At 38.8% G+C, this 24,444-nt stretch overlaps 1 protein-coding gene across 8 annotated transcripts in view; it reads right to left on the reverse strand.

Annotated features, from left to right (window-relative positions):
- The window catches only part of COL14A1 (collagen type XIV alpha 1 chain), a 126,266-nt gene that overhangs the window by 7,610 nt on the left and 94,212 nt on the right, over positions 1–24,444 (reverse strand). For 5 of the 8 annotated variants that reach the window (XM_072851963.1, XM_072851962.1, XM_072851961.1 and 2 more), the window contains 9 exons: positions 21,644–21,697; positions 21,150–21,245; positions 19,847–19,900; positions 18,570–18,623; positions 10,579–10,632; positions 9,577–9,648; positions 7,577–7,612; positions 7,087–7,153; positions 6,390–6,578 (listed from right to left, as the gene is read on the reverse strand). In XM_072851963.1, coding sequence (XP_072708064.1) covers positions 6,390–6,578; positions 7,087–7,153; positions 7,577–7,612; positions 9,577–9,648; positions 10,579–10,632; positions 18,570–18,623; positions 19,847–19,900; positions 21,150–21,245; positions 21,644–21,697 — 676 coding nt within the window. Of the gene's footprint in view, positions 1–3,736; positions 4,337–6,389; positions 6,579–7,086; positions 7,154–7,575; positions 7,613–7,800; positions 7,953–9,576; positions 9,649–10,578; positions 10,633–18,569; positions 18,624–19,846; positions 19,901–21,149; positions 21,246–21,643; positions 21,698–24,444 lie in introns of those variants that run through there. The other 3 variants (XM_072851966.1, XM_072851965.1, XR_012040753.1) reach the window with 3 other exon arrangements.

Below are 24,444 nucleotides of genomic sequence, written 5' to 3' on the forward strand. Positions count from 1 at the left end.
GTTAGCAGAGATTGCAGTTTCAGTCAGAAGTGCTATCCAGAACCTTTGATGAACGACTGCATTGCACATTGTATGTAGGAAGCTGTCCTAGGTGGCAGATATATGCTCTAACCTACTGCATATCCCTGGGGGAACCTGCCAAAAAAACCACGTCATCTGTGATCAACAACTGAATTCCACCCATTTTAAAGACAAATTTCTCAGGTAAACTTCTTGTCCTGCATTCCAAATGGAGTTTCCAGATACCTAAAATTTGCTTAGCCCTGGCTTGCTTCAAACATATGGAGAAACTCTTCTGTTGCAATTCACTACTTCTGCTGCAGGCCTTTTAACAAGGTAAACTCATCTAAATTGTCTCTTACCATACATGCCCTGTAAGGAAATGCTTGCTATTTGCAAAAGGCAAAGTCTGTATGTGTGGATTACTTTGATCATAAGAAGACTGGCCCATGACAACCGTCTGGAATCTACACAGACGTTTAGTACAAGGACCATTGCCTATCCAACTGTACAGTAACATTACATGGTGACTTCAAAGACAATTGCCATGATGTTTTCAAATCACAGCCTTCCATGCACTCAATTATTATTCTTCACACACACAAGAACACACACCGATACGTGATGTTCACAGAATAAACTGCAGTAAGAAATGATAAATATGGAACAAATCTGCTCAGGCTAAGAATAAAATGTTCATTCTGGAACAAGTTATGAAGCTCTTGTGCAGGGCAAACCTTCTTTGAAATCACATGGATATCAAGTTCCTAGAGCAAACATGCTGAAGGCCAAGATACAAGTCTGCTTCAGGTTTCTTTTAGTCTAATTTCCAGTAAAGTTCACCCAAGTGAAAGAGAACATAAACCCTGAAGCAAGAATACCCTAATTCTAAGGCAAAACTCACATGAGTTAAAATTGAGCACTCCATGGGCTTCCCTAATGGACTTTCCACCAAAGCTCTTTAATGAGAGTAAGTTAACAGACCTCTTGGTCATAGGTAATGGTTCCCTCCTACAAATGACAGAACATTCAAAAGTCACCCATTTCGCTTTCTATCAAGGTCATCTTTGCATTTCATTAGAGTATAGCTTAACAGAAAGTCAACCAGACAAGATATCATTCTCCATGTAAGTTACTGTAATGGTTAATCACTCTCAGGGATAAAAGTGTGTATCAAAATTTGTCATTTGAGTTAGAGTGGCTTCAAATTCTAGTAACTGTTTTCATATTTGTGCTCTGGACATACCTCAGCAATACCATCAAACTGTCTCTCCCCCTTCACGCTAACCACTTTTTTATGTCTTGTCCCCATCCAAAATAAGCAATGGCTTGGGTTCAGCCCCATGGAGATCACAAGCAACTGAAATCAATTATTTCCAATGCTCTGCTAAAGATGCCTCTAAAAGCATCAGTTATTAAAAACAAAACCAAGATCATGAACACATTCTCTAGCAAAGAAAATTAAGTCTCCATGGTTTCTGCATGAAAGGAAATCTTAGGTATTGCTTATCTGTTTTTGGCTTTAAGAGAATACTGTCCTTTGAGGAGAACTGCATATTGCAATTAAGAAAAATTGAACTGCTACCAAAAATGTCCTCTTTCAAAGATGTTCAATTGTAGCCATAATGTATAACAACACAGGGTGATTATTTTTATCCAGATGAGCTAAAATTGGAAATAAAATATATTTAATTGACTCAACTGGCAAAAGTTCCATTTAATTCCATTGGAATTTTGCCATCAGAGCTGTAAACACATGGCTTTTGATAACACATGTTTAACTAACTCTTTCATATGAAGCTGGAAAGAAAATATGGATGAAGCTGTACTTGAGAATAGTGACTTTCCCAGTGACAGCTTAGGTATTTATTATACTTTAATCATAGGGGGATGGAATGAGTAGCCATAAGTTCTGTGTGTCACTTCAGGACACATCATAAGAGCAGAAGTCCACCCAGCAGCAGAACAACAACTGCGTTTTCACAGCATCTGAAAGCTAGCAGTGCCTCAGTGTAATTTTTACTACAGCTTTTACATTTTCCTCAAAGTTGAGAAAACTACCCATGTATTATAAAAATAACTGAAAAAAAAAAAGAAAAAAACCACGCTGAATCTTTGCTTTTTTATATTATTTTCCAGAAGTCCAACTACTTCCTGAGCACTCAGAAGCCAGACATGAATTATTGAAGTCCTAGTTCATAAACATAAAATCAAAACAAAAGATGTTCGAACTAGCTGAAATAAAAATAGAAACCAGTGCTGTGCACGAGTTAAAATAAAAATAGAGATGAGTGCTGTGAAAAATCAATGTTTGGGTTTGTTTTTTTTCAAACTCCTATATTTATGCAAATATGTAAGAGAGCAAAATTCTAGTAATTTATCTGGGAGTATGTACTATAGGGGACTGAAAACACAATGTGGCCTCCTTAATCTTTAAATCACCGGTCCAATTCAAATGGCCTGTTGGGGCACCAATAGAATGTTAATATTTCTAACAAATACTGAGATTGCCAGAGGTGTTTCTTTTCACACCATTAGAAAAATACAACAGATAAGACCCCACAGTGTACGGCTAAAACAATGATGAACTGGGGAAACTAAATAACAAATCTCTTACTGTGATCCTAATCCACTTATGTCTACACTGGAAAAAAATAGATCTCAGCTGGCAACAGACAAGAACTGAATCTGTCAAGAGAATGACTTATCTTTTCTCACTGGGGTGGTCTTTCTTGGAAAGACCAGCTCAGTGTGTTACTAGTGAGAGAATACATCCAGGAATGGGACGCCCTGGAACTAGAAGTTCAAGTGGAGGTTTCTAACAAAACTCCAAGACACTCTCTCAATCCAAGCCTCCTTCCAAAACATCTGATTAACGCTTGGCAGAGTGACAAGGTAAACAAGGGAAGTTATTGGCCAGGCAAGTTAGCAGGGAAGTTCACTGATGTCAAGATCTCTCACTGCTGACATTTTCCAGTAAAGCTCTCTTTGTGCATGATTTCTAACCAGTTTCACACACTGCTTTCAGAAGTTCCCCCTTCTCACAGGCTGAACGAGTGGTGGGCAAGAGAGGTGAGCAGGTGGAAATGTCTAGCCTCCCCCCCACCTTTTCTCTTCCCACTCTACCAGCACCTTGCCACTCATCTCAGAACCAGTAACAGCTTCTTGCAGCAATCCCAATAGTTTGAACTCTGAGGGAGAAAAAGCAACACTCTACTAAATAAACAAACCACTTTTTTTCCCTTCTTATGTCTATTACTTTTTAGTACTATGGACACTGCTGTCACTGTTGCAGTGTATTTTCCATACTTAAAGGTGGAGGCCGACTTTTCAGAGTTGCTAATCTGGCACTGGTTTTGAACATTAAATTGACTTCATATACAACCAAAATGCTGATGACATCAGCGAAAAGAAACACATTGTTCATAAAGACTTCCAAGTGGCTGGCTGGAGACCTTCAGGACAGGGCTCTACATTGTGACTTGCTGAACAAGTTAAATACAAACAATGCTTCAGAACACAGCATGGGGTGGGGTCTGAGTCCATTTACCCTCTTCTCTGTATTCACTGGAAACTAAAAACCCTTCCATCCAGAAGCAGAGGAATTTTAGTCTGCTACTTCACTGTATGATATGTAGTTAGGAATCAAGTGAGAACTGGGAATGCACAAGAAACTTCCAATCAATCTCCACAAGCACGAAGCTGGTAAAAATAATTTTTATTTTTCATTGCTGCATTTTGGGGTTAGCTTAGAGCATTTCCTTAGAAATGGATTCTGAAATATCCCAAGGGACTATACAACTCAAAAGGTATCTTTCTATTAAATAAACTGCTACTACATCAGGCACACTATCAATCTAAAATTTCAGTTGCTTCTGAAGAAATTAAATGCTCAAGGACTAATAAATTATTCTATATTTTTTCCTAGGTGTCGTGGTTTAGCCCCAGCCGGGAACTAAGCACCACGCAGCCGGTCGCTCACTCCCCCCGGTGGGATGGGGGAGAGAATCGGAAGAGCAAAAGTAAGAAAACACGAGGGCTGAGATAAAGACCGTTTAATAGGGAAAGCAAAAGCCATCCACACAAGCAAAGCAAAGCAAGGAAGTCATTCACCACTTCCCATGGGCAGGCAGGTGTTCAGCCATCTCCAGGAAAGCAGGGCTCCATCACGCGTAATGGTTACTTGGGAAGACAAACGCCATCACTCCAAATGTCCCCCCTTCCTTCTTCTTCCCCAGCTTTATATACTGAGCATGACGTCATGTGGTATGGAATAGCCCTTTGGCCAGTCTGGGTCAGCTGTCCTGGCTGTGCCCCCTCCCAGCTTCTTCTGCACCTGGCAGAGCATGGGAAGCTGAAAAGTCCTTGACCAGTGCAGCAACAACTAAAACATCTCTGTATCATCAACACTGTTTTCAGCACAAATCCAAAACATAGCCCCATACCAGCCACTATAAAGAAAATTAACTCTATCTCAGCTGAAACCAGGACACTAGGTTCTGAATGAGCTCCTTCCTTTTCCTTCCAGTTTCTGTGCAAGACTCCAGTTACGTGAATGTCCTAAAACCCATTTTCACTCAAATAAAGCCAATTATTTTGTCTCTTAAGTTTACACATAGATTCTTTTTTCTTAAAACAATCTCATTTTAAGCTATAAATACTGTAAAACACTCCCAACATTTGGCATCACATTTTATGAAAATCTGCAGAGAGCCCTGGCTGACTGATTATAGTTCTTGACATATGCTTAATAAGTGCTTGCTCTCTACCAAGTATGAAACTCCCCACAAGCATTACCTGCCAAAATCAGTCCCTTCTAACATCAGTTATCTATAAAGACGGGAAAAGAATAATATTCTTTTTTAATGTGCTTTTACCCTTTCTGTACTCACTCTATTACCAATGCTGTTTCCCAGATATTAATATTACCAGCAGTGGGTTAACCCACACCATGTTTCATTTAAATGACTATCTAATCACTCTGTGATTTCATAGTAGGCCTCAGCACAGCAAATACGATGGAAAATACATGCTAAATGCCGGACAGGTTTCCCTTTTTGTAGCCTGGCATTTTGGTTCCTCCATTCCTGAAGCCCCAGCAAAATATTCTGTGTACTTAAACAGTTCTTTCCTGAGAAGCCATTTAAAATACACTAGTATTTTAAGCAACTACGCTGAAATCTGCATTCAGTCTTTCTGGGTCACCACTTTTAAAGTCAGTTCCTCACTTGCTGTCTCTTCCACTTATCTTTCCTACTTGCCTCCCACCCCCTCATTCCTTCTTTTTTCTGGACAGTGTCTGGTCTTTGCTCAGCTGGAGCAGGCAGCAGCATGACTGAGAGGCTAGTACCCTAAACCTTGCCTCTTTTTTCAAGAAGGTAATTAGAATTACAGTCTTGAGGGGAAGAAAGGACCCACAGACTCACAGGTTCACTCAAAGACTTCCTTTTCAAAACAATGCTTTAACTCTGGTCATCATGGCTACTGTGAACTGGAACTATTAAGCTCCTGAACTGAACAGCCTTCATAGGAATTCACTTTTAAAATCCCGTTTTAAATTTTGTAACAGCAACACTAATTCATCACTCTTGAATATCACATTTGTCTCTTGGGTTTTTGGTCACTTCCTCATGTGATGGTCTTCAAAGCACTTTCACAATCACAGATCCACCCAGTACTGCCTCTGTTAGTGCTACTCTGGTACACCAAAGATTGCCAGGGTTGCACAGAGAGAGAGTAAATCAAAACAGGGAGCTTGTTTCTTTATTAGACAATGCTGAAGGTGGAAAGCAGAAAGGGATCTAGCATACACAGAAGAATACAGAGGAGAATTACTGTAAATTAACAGTTAATTGTATTACTTCTCTCTGACCTCACCACTTCCTCTCCTTGATCCGCTCAACCCCTCATAAACTAGGATTTTTTTCCCTCTTCTTATCAACCTTGCTCCTTTCAGATTATCACAATTTAGAAATCTTGAGACTGACACATTTCAAGTTTAGCAGAAAAGCTCAGTCTTTCCCCAACACAAATCTATCAGTTTTGCAGCTGCCTTTTCCAAAAGCTCCTTTGCTTATACATTTACAGCTCCAGTTTACTTTAGAGTCCTACTAAGATGAAAGCATGATGTGGTGTGATGTGCCCAATCAGATGCCACCAATCTTCAGCAGTTTAGGCATTTAACCTCTGTCTGATCCTGCCAAATCACACCTGGCAAAGCGTGCATTACCTTCATGACAGAGTCTCCAGAGTTTTCATTATGGTCTGTGTTGACCTCACCAATCAACTAGTGAGAAAACTGTTGTTCTCACATTTAGGTAGGAGACAAAAGCCATCAGAATGTATCAGGAAAGAGGTTTATCTTTTTGTATGCGAAGTACGAAGCCTACCTCTTTCTCCTGGTCTTCCCGGTTGACCAGGACTTCCTGGAAACCCTTGCATGCCTGGTGATCCTTGTTCACCCTGTGGCCCTGGAGCCCCTGGCCGACCTGGCTCACCAGGAGGTCCTGCGATGGTTCGTGTTGAGACAGACTGGCTTGGAATCTGGTTCAGAATTGAGTTATATCTTGCCATGTGACCTGTCAGGAAAAAATGTCCTCATTTTCAAGTTGCAGTGGGGAATCTGGTTCAGCTAAGTTCGAACAAAGCACTGGCAGGTCCTCAAGGCTGTGGTCTGTCGTGCTTTGATAATATGAAGTTGTGCACTTGGTGGTGGAGAAACAGTGGCTTCAGGAATACACAGAAAAGGGGAAGAACTATTGTGTAGAATTTTTATTTCCTTGCTTTGATGGGGTTTTTTCTTGTATTCTATGTTTATAAAAATTTAAAATTGTTACAGCAGAAGCTTCTGTATACTATAATAGATTGGAGACAATTCAGGCTTTTTTTAGATGCCTGATGCTAATCAGCTCTAATTGGACATAAATCCATTTTAACGTAAATCTAGTCAGAACACAAATCCTGACTGTCTAGCCTAAAACAAACAGATCCCCTTGGCTGCTCTGAAAAACATGATATTTGTAAGTAATTGTGGCAGGAAAAGATCCATTCTAGAGATAGAAACATCTGAGCTATCGATGTACTTACCCTGGATGAGTTGTTCACACACTTGCCGAGCAACAGCACGCACCATTGCTTGGGACTGGAGATCACCCTGGATAACAACAGCAGCGGTCATAACACAATTTTTTGCATCATTTCTGTCTTGAAAACGCTTAGAGCAATTAAAGACATTTATTATCCCTGAGAGATTCTATCCGCACAGAAGAGAAAAAAAGTCAAAAAAGTTTTGGGATTTCCCTGGTTCCCATTACTGTTTTTAGCCAGCAGAGGTTGGACAAGATAACCCTAATGAGAGATTTGGAGACATGCTTAATGCCACATACTTCTCACCTTCAAAACATTACTATAGCTGTATATAAGACAATGTCTGGAAAAGAAGGAAAGTTTGCCTGATTGCACAGAGAAAATTATTGTGCCTGTAAACACAGAAAAACATAAATTGTCGGAGAAAGCTTTTTATGAGACAGAAGGCCAGACAAGAAAAAAATGGTGGCTAACATGAACATAGACTTACCCGCTCACCCCTTTCACCCTTAGCTCCAGGAGGACCCTATGAAAAGATTCAATACAAAATTAATTCTCATTTTGTTCTTGCTTAAAATTTTTAACACCTAAACGTTGTCTCCCTTGCAGCATCACAGTACAAGGAGAAAAACCAAACAAGGAACATGGTTTCAGGAGGCTATGTGACAATAAAGAATATACGTTTTCCACTTCAGTATTCAATAAAATGTTCACCTTTGGCAATTACATGGCGACAATGACTTTCTCAGGGGTTTGTCATGTACTGAACTCTCTTGTTTAAAATGTCAGCAAGGGCAGGCCACCAGATGATGCATTTCACATGGCTGAAATGGGTCTAACCATCACTGAGTATAAGGAAGAGAAGGCTGATGGGAGACAAAATATCGGTCTGAAATTTGTAGCATTTGCTGCACCGAGACTCTGCATCGGCTGTGAAAAGTCAGCAATGGGATTAAACTGCACAGAAAATTAAGTCTGACATTAAAGATAATATAATACTGTAATGGTGGTGAGGATCATTATGGATTGGAACAAGTTGTCTAGGGCAGTTACAACATCACCAGTGGAGGTTTTTGGGGTAGGCTAGACATCTCTCAGGAACTCCTGAAGTGAGGAAAGGTCTGCATGAAGAGGTAACCAGCTGACTGATGCATGGTTAAAGCACAGCTTATTCTATCTTGGGAAAGACGAAACTCCTACAAAGACTGCAAGATTATTTCTAGGCCTCTTTTCTATTACTCTACCTTTTGAGAAAGACAGTTATTGAAACTCAATAATTTTTTACCCACCTAGCTGTTTTTTCAGAACTACTAGAGTCTAAACATTCACAGCAGAGGTCTTACATGACTCACAGGAATATCTACACTCTAGGAAATCTAGTTCAATATCTGGAACATATGTTTGGACAGGAACTGAATAGTCAACGTTATACATTGATAGTAATAAGTTCCATAGCTCATCAAATCTCCGTAGTAGATTTCATGATTACACTTAGAAACTATGCAGACCTGAGCATTAGGTTATTATCTTTGCTTATATATTATCAGTCATTTCATTTCGACTTAACCAAATAAAAATGCTTGCATTGGACTAAATCTCCAGAGCAAACTGAATTTTGAAAAAAAAATTCTATTCTATAAATTGAGTCAGAAGTACACACTGTCACATTCCGATGCCTTTAAATATTAAATAGAACATTCACTGGAAAAAAATTGAGCAGGCTTTATAATTAACCAAGTGGTCAAATGTTAAAATGTGAATGCACAATATTATCTGAACTGTTACAGAGAAAAAGAGGTCCACTGTAAATCTTTTCTTTTACATAATTTACACACTCATTTTATAGTTGTATTCCTTTCTTCTAGTTAAACTGGGGTTTTTTTAATAATAAAGAAAATAATATCTGAAAGACAAACTTAGTATTAGAGGTTCCTAATAGTTATTTTCAGTATAGAGGGTGTAATTTTCCATGCAATGAAACTGATGATCAAATTTATAATAACATTCTAGAAAAAGCCCTGATCATTAGTCAGTTGCCCTGATGTAAACCCAGAGTAACCATGAAAGCCAGGTTTTTTTATTCATGCATTATTTTCACAGTTTGAAAATCAGAATAATATTTTGGAAAGATTCAGGTTAATAAATGGCATACTTTAATTTCCAGAGAGTTGCTCAAAGTGCAAAGGAAAAAAAGGAGAAAGTAATAACACACAGACTACAAATTCACATACTGTTATATTTTTAACTTATGTGTTTTAATCTTGTGTTTTGACTCTCTAATCCCTATATTCCAAACATTTTAGGTAAGATCAACAAATAAATTTAATTATGAAGAATGAACAAAGACCAATATGATGTTTCACTTAGCCACTAACTGCAAACAGATCACAAGCTACAAATATTGAGAAGTTCTGTAAAACAGTGAAGCCAGGATCAGAAACCAATTAATCCACAACGGCAAATATAGCAATATTAATTAATTTTACTCACAGGAGCTCCAACATCACCTTGTGGCCCCTGGCTTCCAGTAACACCTGGAACACCTGGAGCACCAGGTATGCCCTACATGGAAAAAGAGAAAGGAAATACTTAGTGGTGATGAGAATCAACATCCATGAATCCTGATGGGAGAAACAACTGTGTGACGAAGAGGAAGTCTACAAAGCAGACCATACACAGGCAATTCTGCAAATCAAAGACCGGAGATGCTGGGAGAGAGGACTAAGAAGTACATGTTGCAGGAAAAAGAGCACCAAAAGCACAGCTCTGAGAAAAGCACTCAAGAAAAATGGACTTGTGTTGCTTGCTTTCTGAAACAGGCACAGATTGCTGAACTGCAAGACTAAATCCTGTGACGTTACTAACATGTTCAGGGGGGATGACTCAGAACATTCTTTGTAAAAAGAACAGGATTGCTTGGAGAATACTCAATACCATCAGCAGTTTCACCTAATGTCTTAAATCTATCAAGAAGGCATTAACTTTGCCTAGCTGCCCTAGCTGAGAAGGATGAGACTGATTCTGGAGGCAACATACGTCTTGCTTTGAAGGCTGAATGTGGCCTCTGCTGTCTACCTTGATTAGTCTATGAGAGCATTTGAATACCTGCACTCACCTCCAGGCCAAGCAAAACTTGGCTGTTCAGTTCAACTAACAATCCTAATTGTAATTTCTCACAAAAAGAAAGTCTTGTTTCAAATGTTCAGAGCACTAATTCCCTTTATATAGTGCAGTTACTTTACTAAAAACAAGCTATCAATCTATTGATGGAACAACTGTCTCCCCTTCCCATGGGAGACATTTTTCTTGAGCTAAGTAAGAGTGGAAAGAAATGACACTGGACAAGCAGCTCCCTGCCAACGCTGTGTGTCATGAGAATTTTAACTTCCCTTGGCCTTGGTCTATCCACTGAAGCCTAGATAACAGAGTGACCTACAAACCCTCAAAATCCTGCTGACCTTTACAGTAACGAATTCCATGGGCAATACTCACCATTGGGCCAGGAGGTCCTTGTGGGCCTGTGGGTCCATCTTTGCCAGGAAGGCCCTATAAAAGAGAAATATATGGAATTTTATCAGCTTTTTATATGTACTTCATGAATTTGTTCCATTTCATCTAGAAGACTTTTTTTTTTCTTTTTGTTCTTTCTTAAATTAATAACTGGTGGTAGTGGTTGCTTAGAAGAAAATTCCCTTATTTGCCCTGGGGAGGGTTTATTTCTGAAAAGAAGCTATAGCATCGCCAATATTAAAAAAAAATCCAACTAGTCTCACAGTACCTTTGAAGTAAGAAGCAGCAATGCAAAACTCTTTGTACTGGCAATTTTCACCTCTGAGTGAATTTCACGTGTAACACTGCTGTAGTGAGGTAAATGAGAGCGTTTGCTGTCAGACTTAGAGCTCTACCACAAGATAGGTCACACTTCTACATCTGTTCTCACTGGTTGCGACTATTCACAGTCCCACTGATTAAGTGCTGAAAGATGGCAATTGAGAGTCTATCTCTCTGCCCAGCAATACTGTACATATGTACTAGCTATCACCGAGGTCCTGATTCAGGAAGCAGCAGGAATGCTCATGTGGTTTACATTATGAACGTGCTTTAGAGCTTCCAGAAATGAGAGCCAAAAACTAAAGATAACTTGGAAACTGGAAGGCAAGCAAATCATACAAAAAAGACTGACCAGATGTAGAAGAAAATACACTACTAATAAAGTATTCTTGCAAATTAACCAATATGCACATTTTGTATCCACATGCTGTAAAGCATAGGTTTCTGAACAGCCTGGTTATAAGTCAATTTTTTAATTACTACACAGCCTAAAAAAAGAGAAATATGATCTTATCTCTGGCTCAAGACCAGAATATGGAGGTGAGAGTAGAAGGAAAGAGAGGGTTTGAGAGTGTTTATGCTGACACACACAGTAAAGAACGTTGTAGGCCTCAGTATCTCATAGAGCTTCAGAAGAAAAATTGACATCTTTTTCATTTTGTACTTTTTTTCTGAAACTTTATTTCTGACATGGTTTTAGTAATGAATATAGCATGAACTACTAGTTTTATGCTTTACATAATTTGGAAACTATGATTCAAACCTGCTATCGTATGGCATAAAAAAACTGGCTGGGGAATATTATCTGCCATGTACCTGGAAAGGATTTTTTAAAATTCCACCAGAAGGCTGTTTCAATGGTAAAATAAGCCACATAGTCAACTCATATTATGTTATCTATGCATCCTTAGAATTGATAAGGAAATACTTTCCTGTTTCACAGTGTAGCCAGATGGTTCCTGAAGCTCCAAGGACCAAAGCAGCTCCCCTATCACAGTAAGAACTAAAGCAAATGTAACAGCTAAGTGGCATTGAAATAAAGATACTAGTAGTGTCTCTATCACAGTAGTTTTAAGACATATACAGAGAAAAGATTGCAAGCTTAGCTCAATTAAATAAATTCGCAAAGGAAAGTGTGTTCAGTCTTCAAAATTGGTGTTTCTAGAGGAAACAGAGAATGGTATAAGGAACTTTGAAGTGCATTAAAAATTATAAAATAGGTTTCTGATATTCTCTGGAAGAAGCATGTAGTTGTGAACAATGTTTTGAAAACTTCAATGACAGCTATTCACAGTTTCATAATAACATGGAAGTCCCTAAAAGATAATGCAAACTAGACTTGTTTTTGTAACAGTAAAACCTTCAGGAGACTGATATCTTCATATTTACAAGTATGTTTCATTTTTTAAAGCAAAGATTTAAAATCTGCATTTATTTTTGATCAGTCCTAAAGCAGGAAGAAAACTGGTTGGACCCTCTTAAGGGCTTAATTTAACTAGGAGGAGGGAAATGTAGAGCTTCTAGGATCTAGTGTGGATTCACACAAACTTCTAAAGAAAAATAATGCTGTATGTCCCCCCCTTCTCCCATCCCAGTCAAAGAGTAGAACTAACAGTATGATCAGAATTACATTTTCTTTGAATATATTTCAGAATTTCTTTCTTCTGAGCAGTATTCTTACACTTGGCTGCTCAAGAGTCATCTCCTGTCTATTCTCCTAGGATTCATTTCTCTTGGCACTGTGTCTTTATTGCTTGGCCACAAAGAATCGCCTCCTACTGTATTTGTTAGATGTTAAAATTGCTATTTAAAAATGAAGTCAAAGAGGGGTTTGGTTCAAGAAAGAGCATGGCAATACCTATTGTCTCATGCAGATAAAAGACCAAAGATATTTATTTGTGCTGCCAACAGGGTTTGAAGATGATGTTACTCAGACCATCCAATGGCCAGAATAGATCTGATATTCATTCTGAACTTGTGAGTAGTGAGCAGAGGAGATTAGTAGGTACCAGGAAATTGGCAGGAAGACTGAGAATTTATTTCTTCTGGCTCTTTCTCCCATTATTCTTGGTCTGTGTAATGTAGAAGAAAATAGAGCACTGTGAGAATTCACAAAGTTGTATTCTGAGCACTGAAGCCTTAAAGATGTTTGGGCTACTTGTGGAGAGGTGATTTTTAAAGTAGGACTAGATACTGGCAAAACCTTAACTGAAGCTACTGAGCCCACGCTTGAAAGACTTTCATGTACAGCCTTTAAAAAAAACACTGCAGCCTGGGATCTGTGACTGCCTCATCTGCCTCATTCTTTTTCTGATGAAAAATTAGAAAACAAATGTTCCTCCTCTCCATATAAACCACTGTGACCATCAGAGAAATATTACTAAACACTACCTGAGAGTATTAATCTGAGGTGTAGGTTGCAAAAGATTTTGCACCAACATGAGCTATTTTAAATTAAAGCTAACCCAGAAAAAGAGCAGAAATGTCGGGGGGGTTCTGAAATGTTGCTCAGAATACACAGCCTTTATTTAATCAAAATAGGCTAGTTCTGTCTTAATACACAATAATGCTTGACTCAGCATTTCCTCTCTTCCTTGTGAAACTACCAGTGCCATCTACAAGCTGATAGTCTGAAATTATTTTACTATTAATTCTTCATAATTTAAAACATATATTTCTTGCATATCTTTTGTTAATCGGTCATATTTCTCCTCCAGTATTTGCACTGTGTTATTAAGATTAACATCTGGAAGATAATACTCCTTTCCTTGTGTATCTGTGTCCCTTTGACTATGCCTTTACTTGTAAACAAGTCCTTAAAGAAAAAGATGGGACACAGCTCCTATCAACATACATAACTGCATTTCTGTGGCTTTGTGGAAAAGAATCAGGGGTTCCTAGGGGACAACAGGTCGAACATGAGTCATCGGCATGTCCCTGCAGCAAAGGCAGCCAACCACATTCTGGCTGTAGGAGCACAGCCAGCAGGTTCAGCTGAAGGTTCAGGGAAGTGCTCCATCCCCTCTATTGAGTGCCTTTAGGGCTACATCTGGAGTGCTGTGTCCAGTTTTGGTCTCCCCAGTACAAGACAGACTGACATACTGGAGCAGGTCCAGTGGAGGGCCATGAAGATGTTCAGGGACTGGAGCACAGGACATATGAAGAAAGGTTGAAAGAAGTGGGTTTGCTCTGCTTGGTAACCTGATTGCTGTCTAAACTACTTGACCAGAGGCAAAAGAGATGTAACCAGACTCTTCTCAGAGGTGCACAGCAATAGGACAAGAGGCAACAGACACAAGTGGAAACAGGAAATTATGATTAGACGTTAGGAAAAAAAATGTTATAATGAAGGTGATTAAATTAATACTGTTATCAGTTGCCCAGAGAGGTTGTGGAATCTTCATACTTGGAAGTGTTCAAGACTGAACTTAATGTGGACCTGAGCAACCTGATCTGATCAGACCTGTTTTGAGCAGACTGTTGGACTAGATGACCTCTGAAGGTCCCTTCCAACCTTAATTTTATGATTCTATAAATCCCACTAAAACAGTTCATCTAAACTCCCTACTGGAAATAGCTTCTGATCTATGCTATCCCCTGAACAATGTCCTGAAAGAGTTGGCTCAGCCCAACACTGCCAAGAGGAATGACAAGCATCAGACTGCATAAGTCACTAGCCAATGCTCAAAATCATGTTCTGGCAATATCTAATTTACTAGTCTACAGACAAAGGCTTTGCGTCCCACAGTTGGTCTCTTTGCCCTCCTGCTCTCAGAGTGAGCTGAACAGGAGCCATTAGGAGCTGAAGAAATGTTTAAGAGACTGAACCATCCCCTCTGTCAGTTAGAGGTATTTTACTGTAGACCAGTGTCTTCAAGCAGGATAAGGCAGCATTGGTTAATGCTTCTGGACTCCAAACTAGTTGCAGCAGCTCAGCAAGAGAAATCAATCACTTGACAGTTTAACCCTGTGGTCCCACCCCTAGCAGACATATAGGGAAGCACATCCAACAGACCTTCCTCCAGAACTTTTTAACCTGCAAAGGAAGAACCATGCCTCTTTGCCAAGGAGAAGCTTGGCCAGGAGAAGACACCCCTGAGGAAACCACCAGGCGACAGCGAGCAGTAACAACATCATGGGCACAAGAGGTACCAACTTGAGAGTCAGAACAATGGAGATCCCTCCCTACATTATGTCATCAAGGAGAGCATGCTTGCCACTCAGGATGATATATTAGGCTTCTCTTGTTGCAGCTGTGTAGATCTGTCCTCTTGGGTGGCCTGGACTTCACAAGAAAGAACAGGGATTGCAATTGTGACCTGACTTTGGATAGTAGCCATGGAAATGTGGGAAAGGGAAGACTTTTCCCCCTCTACCTACACATCTCAACAAGGGTCAGTCTCAGTCTGCTTCCAAACTTTACACTCTTGGCTGAAAGAGATGAACCAAAAGCACACGAGAGTCTAATTACTGTCTGCATACTCACCAGAAGCATGATATCGGTTTGGATTCTCTCGTATGTGCAATTCAAGCTATATCTTTCAACATGATATGCTTGGGAGAGTTGGTGGAGAAGCACAATCTGTTCTCTTTAGTAAAACCTCTCTATATTGCCAGATACAAATATGGGACAGCAAGAGAGGACACCAAACAACCTCAGCCCCAGCCATAAAATAAAAAGAAACCATTTTCTATTTTATAAAATCTTTTATGACACTCTTTTATAACTGGAAGCTGATGAGAGGGGAGGGGACTGTTCCTCATGTGGAGTCTGAGATGTAGATTTAAACCAGTTACCAGACAGGTATAAAATATTGTCATGCATATTCAGAAAGTTTGCTTTATTATCAGAGAATGTATTTTTTACTCTGATTCAACCTTCACATGGTATTTTTATTACATCCCACTCTTTTTCATAGAGAGGGTATTTCATTATGAAAATGATCTTTGTATGAATTCACACAACTGACAGGGGAGATGACCTATTTCCTAATGAGGTACTAAAACCCAAGAAAAACAAATAAATCAGGGACTAAAAAACAGAAGTTCAGAAATACAAAAAGAACCTTTACAGACTAATTGTTGAATTAAAACATTAAGAGGAAAAAAAAGACCTTTTCTCAACTGATTTCAAAAATAAAACCAGAAATTATGAACACTAGAAATCAAAACAAAAAGGAAGGAAAAAGAATTGTAAAAGTGAAGTGATTCCAACTACCAGCAACTGAAAAAAAAAATTCCATTCCAGGACTTCTTGAGTCTAATATCATATTATCCCCAGTTCAGCAAAGTTCTCAGAGATCTCCCAATAAATATCAGTCCCATGCTTACCACCCATTCAAATCAGTGTGATTTAGCCATCTGTTTAAGTACTTTACAGCACTGGTACCACTACAATTAAAATATTTCAATGAACAATAAATAGTAAAGAGGAAATGATAGCTAAGCTAAGAATAACATACAAAATCTCAGTTCTAGTAGTATAATAGCTGCAAAACAGTTTGGCATCTTGGCTAACAGGAGGAAGCCCAACAAAGTGAACATTATACAAAAAAGGCAATTTACTTTGCAGGAATTTTCCAGTTCCCCTTTGCTGTTGCTGCAGTTATGCCCTTTAGAATTATGCCTTTCTCAAGCGCTTGGCTTTCAAAGAGACTGCGGTGAAATCATTGGTTTGAATCTTCACCCATTAAAAGCAATTTTATGTTGTGATAACTTCACAGGAATCAAATGAGTTACAACGCCATAAAATTAGTATAACATAATTATTTGTTGCCATAGAAATAATCACTGCGGGACAATATTGCATAAGGGTCGCACAGAGACAATAACAGGCTAACAGACCTTATTTGATGAGATCTAGGCTATTTATCCAGCTCCTTTGATTAACACCAGAAGAAAGTGAACACATGAACAAAGCATTATTACCATATCTATAAAAACTAGCAATTTATGTAATTGCCCTACCTTATTATAGACAACACTGGGGTCTTCTACAGAATAAGCGCTGCATAACCTTTCCAGGCTGTATCAAAAGCCCTTGCTGTACTAGTCTTCCTGCCGGCTTTTCTCAGAAATACCATCTCTCTGCAACAACCTGCTGAATTCCACATGTGGGAAAACTAGACCACTTCTGAACTGCTGGCTGACATCAAGACATGGCTGAGGGCCTCCACTGCTAAATATAAAGTTAGCTACAGAATAAAGTAAAAACACAGAGTTCTCTTCTCCCTGAATTGAAGAATGCTCAGTGTCCTTTGTGATCAGGAACACAGAAAGAGGAGGCACATACCACTCTTATGTACAGCATCTAGCACCAAGTCACCTCAACCTGTCTATCACCAAGATCAGACAGCATGGTAGCAAAAATCCAAATGTCCATCAGGCTCCAGGTCTTTATTAACCTGGAGATGAACAGGTGACACCAAGCTTGGGGAATTTAGGGGGAAATTCCAATACAGTCAAAAAGACGACATTAAAAACATACAAAAATGAGCTTCCATACAGAACAAGGCATCACAGTATTATAAAGTAGGAAAAGGAATACATTTACCTTCATATTTCACCACAACTTAATTGAAAATTAGAAGGCTATTCATCTGATTAGAAGGTTATTCACGTGATGACAATGTTGTATAAATCTTTATCTTAATAAAATTACTTTCTTTTCTTTATTTTAGAGAAAAAATATCTATGCATTGCCCAAATTCTGTAGTGACTTCAGTGGAATTACTTCCATACTTAAAGATATGCCAATGCTTAAATTCATAATCGTGAGCTCAAATACACATTTCGCTGTAAGGATTTTTTTTTTTTATAACAAGGTCTCAGCTTAATGCCAGAAATCCAGACAAGGTCCAGATTTCTCTAAAGTTCAAGTTACATTAACATATCCAAAAAAGGATCATGAATATGTAAATCTTGTTCAAGTGAAACTAAAAAGTCATATTTAGTAATGAACTTCTGCTGTAGACAGTAACCTAGTGTTACACTAACAATAACTTTCCAGCGCCTGTCTAATAATGAAACAAAAGTCTCCCCAAGGAGACAGGGAGGAGGACTTAGAGGTTTAACTGCCCACATGAATATGAAGATTTTTTTACCAATTCCTAGACAGACTGTAAGTATCTTCATTTGTTCTACCAGAAGCAGAATAAGGTTGACTAAATTTTGATATTATTCTTCACCTTTTCCTTATGTCAGCAGTTTCTACACTGTTATTGTTTTACATTCAATATTAAATTGCCTTGTAGTTGTCTCTGTTATTCATTAATTAGCTAGAAAGCAAATTTAGATCATTGCATTGGATTGCATGCTAATTATGTGCCATTTAATCACCATCTAATTTTAAACATATAAGCAAATGGTCTAATTGGCAGTGCTGGACACTAGTGACATCTACTCCCATCAAAAACAAACATAGTGCATGGCTCCCCATTACTCATCTAGTATTTCTCAACCCTGATCTACCAGACGGAAGGATACTCCACCCTATCTCTGTCTTCTCTGCTGATTGGCACAGAGATATGGGTCTCCAGAAATGTCAGAATACAAGTGACATAAACTATAATAAATCAACCATGCTGGGAAACATATCCATTATGGAATGGAAACTCTTAAAACAAATGCAAAACATGTTCATTTTACCTTACCCTTTGACCTTGAGCTCCATCTCTTCCAGGTGAACCTGATGCTCCTGGGACACCCTAAGCATTATAAAGGGAGGGCAAATGATGAAATCAAGTTAACAGAATCCAACTAAATTGCTGTCCAGTGAAACTGTATGACATGCTTTTGGATAAATGTTTTGGATAAATGGAACTAGGGAATTCAATAATGGGTGGGGCCATAGAAGAGATTCAGTAAAGAAGGTATTTCTGTGAAATAAGAGATGGTTAAACACACATTGTTAAAAGGCACAGGCTTCATACCCCCTCACTACAATCCTCTGTTAAGAACATTGCCAATTTCGTCGTCAGGCTTCCTGTGCCACTAAGCTGAAAAGAGGGCTTGATTTCCTACGTCATTCCAGTGTCGTGTCAGTGTAACTGCACGACATCAGTACCTTAACCTAAAAATACAACTGCTATTTCTCTCTCTCATTGCTAAAATGGAGTCTGTTACCATATTGTTTGAAGTCAGTGCAGCAATATCAAAGGGGAAATCCTGCCTCAGCAGGATTACAAGTTATGTCCAGCAGTTCCCTGTTGTTGAGATGAAATGTCACTCTCTGGCTCATGAAGGCCGCAGAGCTGCAGTCTGGCACCATTACTACAGTGGTCCAGAAGGCTAACAAAACTGATTTATGAGGAAAGGCTGTATGCGTTTACTGTCCCTAGCACATATGAACAAGAGAGGGGAACCTGGTAACAACCAACAAATACTGGAGGAATATAATCAGTGGAAGAGGAGCATCTGAAAAGGGAAGAGCAAATGATCCTGGAAAGCAGCAATAAATTGGAATGAAATCTCCAGACTAAATATCAGACACCAAACTGAATAAGATTCACTGAATACTACATCTCTTTAAGATGCCGATCTTGTGAAAGATAGCATCAAAACAATTAAGTGCCTGATCTGTCCTCCTAGATAACTCCAGGAGGAATTTAAAGGGTTTAAAGTGAAAACAGCAGATGCTAATTATTCACTGTGTAAGCACAAATCTAAGAGTGGATAGGTTTTGAGTCTATAGAGACCCAATTTCAGTGTTAAACAAGGTCAAGAAAGTAACCGGTTCTTCAGGCCCTGAAAGATTTGGTCACTGCACACCAGCATACCCTAGATTCCTGGTTCTAAACCTCCGTTCAAATTCACCCCAACAACACGCTTCTCAGCAGTTTTGAATATGTGCCCTAAATTCACAGTGATGTGAATTCAACATTCAAACTTAGTGAGTAGGTGACAGGTTAAATAATAACTTCGGGAATACCTGCAAGCCAGGAAAACCAAGGTCTCCCTTCTCTCCCTTTTCACCCGGTGGCCCCTGCAAATTAAGAATCACACATAGTAAACCAAATACCTGGTTACTTTCCTATTTTTAATAGTTCCTTTCAGCTTCTTTAGAAAAAAACAACCAAGCAACCAATAAGAAAACAGACTATTTTTTGTGCTGAAAGCAAACCTACAGACTATTTGCAAAATTGTAAATTAAGAATTTACAAATATAGAAAATAAAGAAAATAAAACTAATTTTAAAAGACTTCAGAATTAACCTGACAAAACAATAGCCATTATGTTACAAAAAACATATTTATTCTCTTTTATTCTCAAAGGAATCTGTTTCTCTTCAGCCCTCAGAAGTATTGCCTATAATGATGAAACCAATGGATTTCTGTGGAAACCAGACGTGTTTCTACAGTACATATGCATGACAAAGATGAACTTTTCTAGATAATAAACTGATTTTAATTAAATTTTATGCAGAAACACAATTTCTCTGTCAAACAACTATTCTTATAATTAATGTATTCTGTATTCTCTGATGACAGCATCATCAAGAATATACAGTTTTGGTAAATCACTTCATTATAGCATGGAGCAGTGTCATATAGACAGGGTAAAAAGAAGAAAGTGTATTATACTGCAATAAATTTTGAAAAAAAGTCTAGCAGAAAAAGATATGCATCTGCTACCTTTGAAAGCTTGTGTGTACCCATCTACCAGAGATATATATAAAACAATATTAGTGCTGCTGGTTCATTATTCTGCCAATGTGTCTTTATGATGAAATTCTGAGACTTATTTCACAACACCATTGCAAACTCCAGGCCTAATAATTTCCTTTGATGATAGACTCCGTAAGTGTAGTGAATACTATTGCTTAATTTTGGCAGTGAATATGGTGTTCCTGCTTGGGTATACCTTTCAAGTCAGAACTGATCTGCGATGAGCAATACCACAACCAGAAAAAAATTAACATTTTGGTTTGGGGCCGTGTTACAACCCCCACTGCAATTTTTTTCACTTCTCTCCAGGCTTGGAGGCTAATACCTGGGTCATATTCAACCTGCAATCAAATCCCTTCAGCTAACTAAAAGTTCAGATCCAAATAAAAATAGAAACATTGGCATTGAACCCACATCCACTATAGGTTAAACCCAAATCTGTGATTTCACCTCAAATATTGAAATTCAGATTCTGATCAGGACACCAAAAGATATTTCAGTGTAGTCTAAGATATGTGCTGTTCAAAACATCACAGGAAAGAACCCTATTGATTTTATAAGTCTCACTGGAAGCCCTTGAATAGAAAGTCCACTGGGTCCTTGTGGTCCTGGAGGTCCTTGCGGTCCAGGAACACCAATTTCACCTCGAGGTCCATCTGGTCCCTAAAATAGCACAGGACATAAGTTAAACTGTTATCATATGGACAAAGGCAGCTTCTGTTTGAAGAATTAAATACCAATAGACTCAAAAACATCTGAAATATGACTTAACTTTTGATTGAGTTAGGGTTCAATTTAGAATGCCTGGTTCCTTTATAAATACCAAAAAAAAGAAGATTTATGCTGTGAAAGCAGCATTCTGAATTTTATATCTTTTATCAAGGAACAAACAGGACAAGCAATTGTTATGAAAAGAGACACACCAAATGCCAATGGCTTTTCACTATGCTTTTTCCTCAGTGACATTAGAGACAATCTGGAATTCATTTTGAGGTTTAAATGCAGCAGAGATAAACTAAGAACCTGTGCATCTGTCAACTGTAAAGTGGTGTACAAAGTACCTTTGGACCTGGATCGCCACGATGACCTTTGGCACCTCTGACACCTGGACCACCCTGTGAAGCACAAGCACAGGACTTGCTGAAAACCAAAACTCTCAAATAAACAAAACCAAAATCCAGAGAAGCCCAAACAGTTTTTTCTTGTTCCTGAATCAGTGTTCAGGAATCAGTGAATTCCCTGTCCATAAGCTTCCACTGGTGTAATTAAACTGAGGACATACTTAAGTGTGGCCATACACAAGAACAGATTTAAACACAGATGTGACTGCTTTCTAGTGCCAAGAATGCACACCACATAAGCATCAAAATAACACTGAAAGCTACAATAGGGATGGAAATTTATACATGTGGTCATGGGTTCTCTTCCAGTTGCTGAAACCTCCTGCACATCTGTCTTTTCTCACCAATACCACTACATTGTTAAAGGCTGAGTTTCCAAGAAGGCCAACAGCATCCTGGTTTATATCAGAAACAGTGTGGCCAGCAAGACTAGGGAAGTGATCGTGCCCCTGTACTCGGCACTGGTGAGGCCACACCTCAAATACTATGTTCAGTTTGGGGCCCCTCACTACAAGAGAGACATTGAGGTGCTGGAGCGTGTCCAGAGAAGGGCAACGAAGCTGGTGAAGGGTCTGGAGCACAAGTCCTGTGAGGAGCGGCTGAGGGAACTGGGGTTGTTTAGCCTGGAGAAAAGGAGGCTGAGGGGAGACCTTATTGCTCTCTACAACTACCTGAAAGGAGGTTGTAGCGAGGTGGGGGTCGGTCTCTTCTCCCAAATAACAAGTGATAGGACAAGACGAAACGGCCTCAAGTTGTGCCAGGGGAGGTTTAGACTGGATATTGGGAAAAATGTCTTCACCGAAAGGGTTTTCAAGCATTGGAACAGGCTGCCCAGGGAAGTGGGTGAGTTGCGATCCTTGGAGGTATTTAAAAGACATGTAGATGTGGTGCTTAGGGACATGGTTTAGTGGTGGACTTGGCAGTGCTAGGTTAACAGTTGGACTCAATGATGTTAAAGGTCTTTTCCAACCTAAATGATTCTATGACTCTATGGTTCTTTGATTCCAATGACTCAGGAATATTTTTCAGCAAGGACAACTCCAGGATCTGCTAGACTTACCATGGTTTAATTTAGAGCTACTCTTAGGTAAAATGCTCTTTTGCCCATTTTTCTCTTTTTTGCTTTCTTCAGTAGTGCCTACATCTGTTAATCATTTATTAACCAACTGTTGCCGTTTTTATTAGTATCGTCTGAGACACTGGAGTTGCATATATCTATGGATGGCTGCCATGAACATGTTTTGCATACATATGCTGCATGTGGTTTGTCCTCTAGGACAGTATAAATATTTTTTTTTTCCTCCACTTTTTTTCAGATCAATTTTCCTCTTCCCCCACCTGAGTATACTGCTTAATCTCTTGGGATATGAGCTTTACAGGGACTCTGCCCTTCTTTGTACTCAAAAAGGACCTTGTACAACTAGGCACCATAACTGAACAGCATTCTTCAGAGGCTACAATAAGTACTTATAAAAATAACAGCAGTTACATTAAAGACATAAAAATAGAAAATATGCTTATCAGATTAAATGTATACGTAGTATCTATGAGACTTTAGGAATGCCAATAAGAGAAACATTTGGAAATACCAGAGTACTCTTGCTCTTCAATTAAGGTATCACGATATAGTCTTCATATGTGTGATCACAGAGCAGTTTTCTACTCCTTGTCCCCCTTCTCACTTCCATCCCACAGCTCTATGGCCACAACCCATCCCATCACGGTCAGCTCCGACCCTAATATCTCATCCCATGCTCTCCACAGAACTGTGTTCCAGTTGCCAGTTCCCAAATTTCAGGTCCTCACATTTCTGCATTCCAGCCCAGTAGCTCCCTCTGCCTTCTCCTACGTCTCTCTCAGATTAAAAATTCCTATGCAAATACTCAGCAAAATAACTGCAACTTTTTAACATAAACCAAATCACACAGTTTTCTCCCATTTTGTTCTCAGAAACAGATTACATTTTTACTGAGTAAGAATATATAATTAAAAATAACCTGATGCTGAGCCATTAAATCATATGCTTTAAGATTCACACTGAATTTGGTACACTTATCCATGTTTTGAACCCAGTAACTTTTGCTTGGTTTGCACAAGTTCCCAGAAAAGCATTGATTTAAGATGAAAACATCACAAGAGCATCCCTCTCTTTCTTCATAAACTCGTTTTGGTGGTTATTCCCCAGCACTACTAAGCTTGTGTGACTAAGTTCAGATTTTTCATTTCTTTGGCTTCTACTTCTAGCCAAGAGTTCCTGTTATGCCTTTTTTTCTTATTTAAAATAACTTCTTAATAGCCACTCCTTTTCCCCAGAAACAGTTCTTAAATCAACTGTTATCAAGTCACCTCCTTATTTCTTTTTAATAGTTAAAACCTATGAAGCCCTGAAAGCTTTTCTTTGCAATTAAACTTCTCGAGTCCTCCAATATTTTTTGTCTCCTTCTTCACCTTCTCCAGTTCTGCAGCACTCCTTTCAAATGCAGGCATCAGGTTTGTGTGATATCTTACTCTTACTTTGCATGGGGAACTTCAGACAGCATGATCAAATTCTGGCAATGGTGAAGCCATAAAAACAATATCCCATAATGAAAACTGCCAGATAATCTTAACTCTAAACAATACTTCATCTTACCCGAAATGACCCACTTCCTAAAAGAGCTTAAAAAATATTTCCAGAGTTACTATCCCAAACAAATGGAAGCCTTTTATTTGGAGTCTTTTTAGTCTAATGTCTAAAACTG

This window comes from Ciconia boyciana, chromosome 2 (genome assembly GCF_034638445.1).
Source record: "Ciconia boyciana chromosome 2, ASM3463844v1, whole genome shotgun sequence".
NCBI classification, from domain to species: domain Eukaryota; kingdom Metazoa; phylum Chordata; class Aves; order Ciconiiformes; family Ciconiidae; genus Ciconia; species Ciconia boyciana.